This window comes from Corapipo altera, unplaced genomic scaffold (assembly GCF_003945725.1).
Source record: "Corapipo altera isolate COAL_440 unplaced genomic scaffold, ASM394572v1 61016, whole genome shotgun sequence".
In the NCBI taxonomy this organism is placed as follows: Eukaryota; Metazoa; Chordata; class Aves; order Passeriformes; family Pipridae; genus Corapipo; species Corapipo altera.
Window position 1 is genome coordinate 15,194 of NW_020885063.1, and position 2,422 is coordinate 17,615.

Genomic DNA, 2,422 nt, shown 5'->3' on the forward strand with positions numbered 1-2,422 from the left:
CCTGGCAGTCCTGCAGTAGTCCCCTCAGCAGTGGGATGTACTGGGGGTTTGGAGTGGGGTTTGGATCAGGTTTGGGGTGCCCACCTGGCAGTCCTGCAGTAGTCCCCTCAGCAGTGGGATGTACTGGGGGGTTTGGAGTGGGGTTGGGGTCAGTTTTGGGGTCAGTTTGGGGTGCCCACCTGGCAGTCCCTGAGCAGTGGGATGTACTGGGGGGTTTGGGGTCAGTTTTGGGGCCCACCTGGCAGTCCCTGAGCAGTCCCCTCAGCAGTGGGAGGTACTGGGGGGTTTGGGGTCAGTTTTGGGGCCCACCTGGCAGTCCCTGAGCAGTGGGATGTACTGGGGGGTTTGGGGTCAGTTTTGGGGCCCACCTGGCAGTCCCTGAGCAGTCCCCTCAGCAGTTGGATGTACTGGGCCGCTGCCCGCAGTGTGTCGGCCTTGCTGGGCTTGCGGTCCCGCGGCACCAGCGGCACCAACGTCCGGAGCCGGGAGAAGCCGCTGTTCAGGTTCCGGATCTGAAGGACAGAGGGACCCCCGGGGGGGACCCAGTGAGAGACCGAGGGGGCACCCTTGGGGTGCACCAGGATCCCCGAGCTGGGCCAGGACCCCCTGGGGTTAAGCACTGAACCCCAAGATTGAATCAGGACTCTCACAGGATTTGACTGGCTTCACCAGGGTTGAACCCGACACCCCAGAACTAAATTGGGGTCCCTCCAGAATTAAACCAAGAATTAAACCAGAATTAAACCTCAGGATCAAACTGGACTCTACAGAATAAAAGTGGGGTTCTCACAGAATTGAACTTGGCTCTCCAAGATTTATCTGGGGCCCTTCAGGATGAAACTGAGCCCTCCTAGAGTTAAACTGGAGTCTTTAAGATTAAACTGTAGACTTTACAGGATGAAACTGGATTCACTAAAACACACCTGACCCCTCTAGAATTAAACTGGGTTCCCAGCAATAAACTGGGGCCCTTCTGGAATTAAACTGGGTTCCCCAAAGGATTAAACTGGGTTCTCCCAGAATTAAATGCCAGGATTAAACTAGGGCCTCCTAGAATTAAACTGGGACCCCAAAATTAAACTTACCCCTTCCATGACTAAACTGGGCTCTACCTGATTTAAACTGGGGTCTCTGGGATTAGACTGCTGCCTTCAGGGTTAAACTGGGCTCTCCTAGAGTTGATCTGGGGTCTCCAAGATTAAACTGGGCCCTCTACAGGATTAAACTGTGCTCACCAGAATTAAACCTGGCCCTCCTAAAATTAAACTGAGACTTCAGAATTTAACTGGGGCCCTTTTAGAATTAAACTGCTTCCCACCCCCAAGATTAAACTGGGTCCTTCTGGTTTTACCTAGGTTTACCAAAATTAAACTGGGGTCTCCCCAGAGTGTAACTGTGCCCTCCTAGAATTAAACCAAGTCCCACACAAATAAATTTTGTGTGGGATTAAACTTTGTGTAGGATTAAACCAGGGTCCCCAGCATTAAACTAACCCCTTCCCATCCTCCCATGCCCCCAAATTAAACTGAGCCTTCTGGGATTAAACCAACCCCTCCAGGATCAAACTGGGCTCCTCAGATTAAACTGAGTCCTCCTAAAATTGAACTGACCACCCGAGGATTAAACCAGACCCTCCTAAAATTTAACGGCTCTCCCACACCCCCCCAGGATTAAGATGGGTTCCTCAGAATTAAACTCAGCCCTCCTAAAATTTAACTGGAGCCCCCCAGGATTAAAGTGCCCAACCCAGGATGAAACTGGGCCCTCCTAAAATTTAGCTGGGGCCCCTCAGGATCAAACCCACCCCCCTCCCCAAATGCAAATCCTCCCCAGCCCCTCCCTGACACCCCTGGGGGGGTGTCACTGCTGGTGCCCCCAACTCAGGCAGCCCTGGGGCTCCCACCACGATGGGACACAGCCCCCGGCCCCCCCGGGTGCAATTCTGGGGGGTCCAGCGGGGTTCTGGGGTCCCTCACCCTCTCTCTCTCCTTGGCGTTGGCCGCCTGCCGCCGCTCCAGCACCTCGGCCAGGTCGCCGGTGGGCTCGTACTCGCCTCGGGCCCCCCGGCGCAGGCGGGCGATGGGGGCAGCGCGGGGCAGGGGCCCGAACTGCCGGCTCAGCACCCCCTCCAGCACCTCGGGGGGCGGCGTGGGCTGCAGGACTCCCGGGGCTTGAGGGACCCCCATGGGCGGTGGGACCTCTGAGGGCTGAGGGACCCCCGAGGGATCAGGGTCCTCCAGGGGCTGCGAGATCTCCAAGGGTTGAGGGATCTCTGAGGGCTGAGGGCCCTCCAGGGGCTGCAAGATCTCCAAGGGTTGAGGGATCTCTGAGGGCTGAGGGCCCTCCAGGGGCTGCAAGATCTCCAAGGGTTGAGGGATCTCTGAGGGCTGAGGGCCCTCCAGGGGCTGCGAGATCTCCAAGG

General features: G+C 56.9%; 1 protein-coding gene across 1 annotated transcript in view; it reads right to left on the reverse strand.

Annotated features, from left to right (window-relative positions):
* FIGLA (folliculogenesis specific bHLH transcription factor) overlaps positions 1–2,186 on the reverse strand; it is a 3,520-nt gene extending 1,334 nt beyond the window's left edge. The window contains exons 1-2 of the mRNA XM_027669026.1: positions 1,977–2,186; positions 369–512 (exon numbers count right to left, since the gene is read on the reverse strand). Coding sequence (XP_027524827.1) covers positions 369–512; positions 1,977–2,186 — 354 coding nt within the window. The remainder of the gene's footprint in view (positions 1–368; positions 513–1,976) is intronic.
* Between the last annotated feature and the right edge of the window lie 236 nt (positions 2,187–2,422).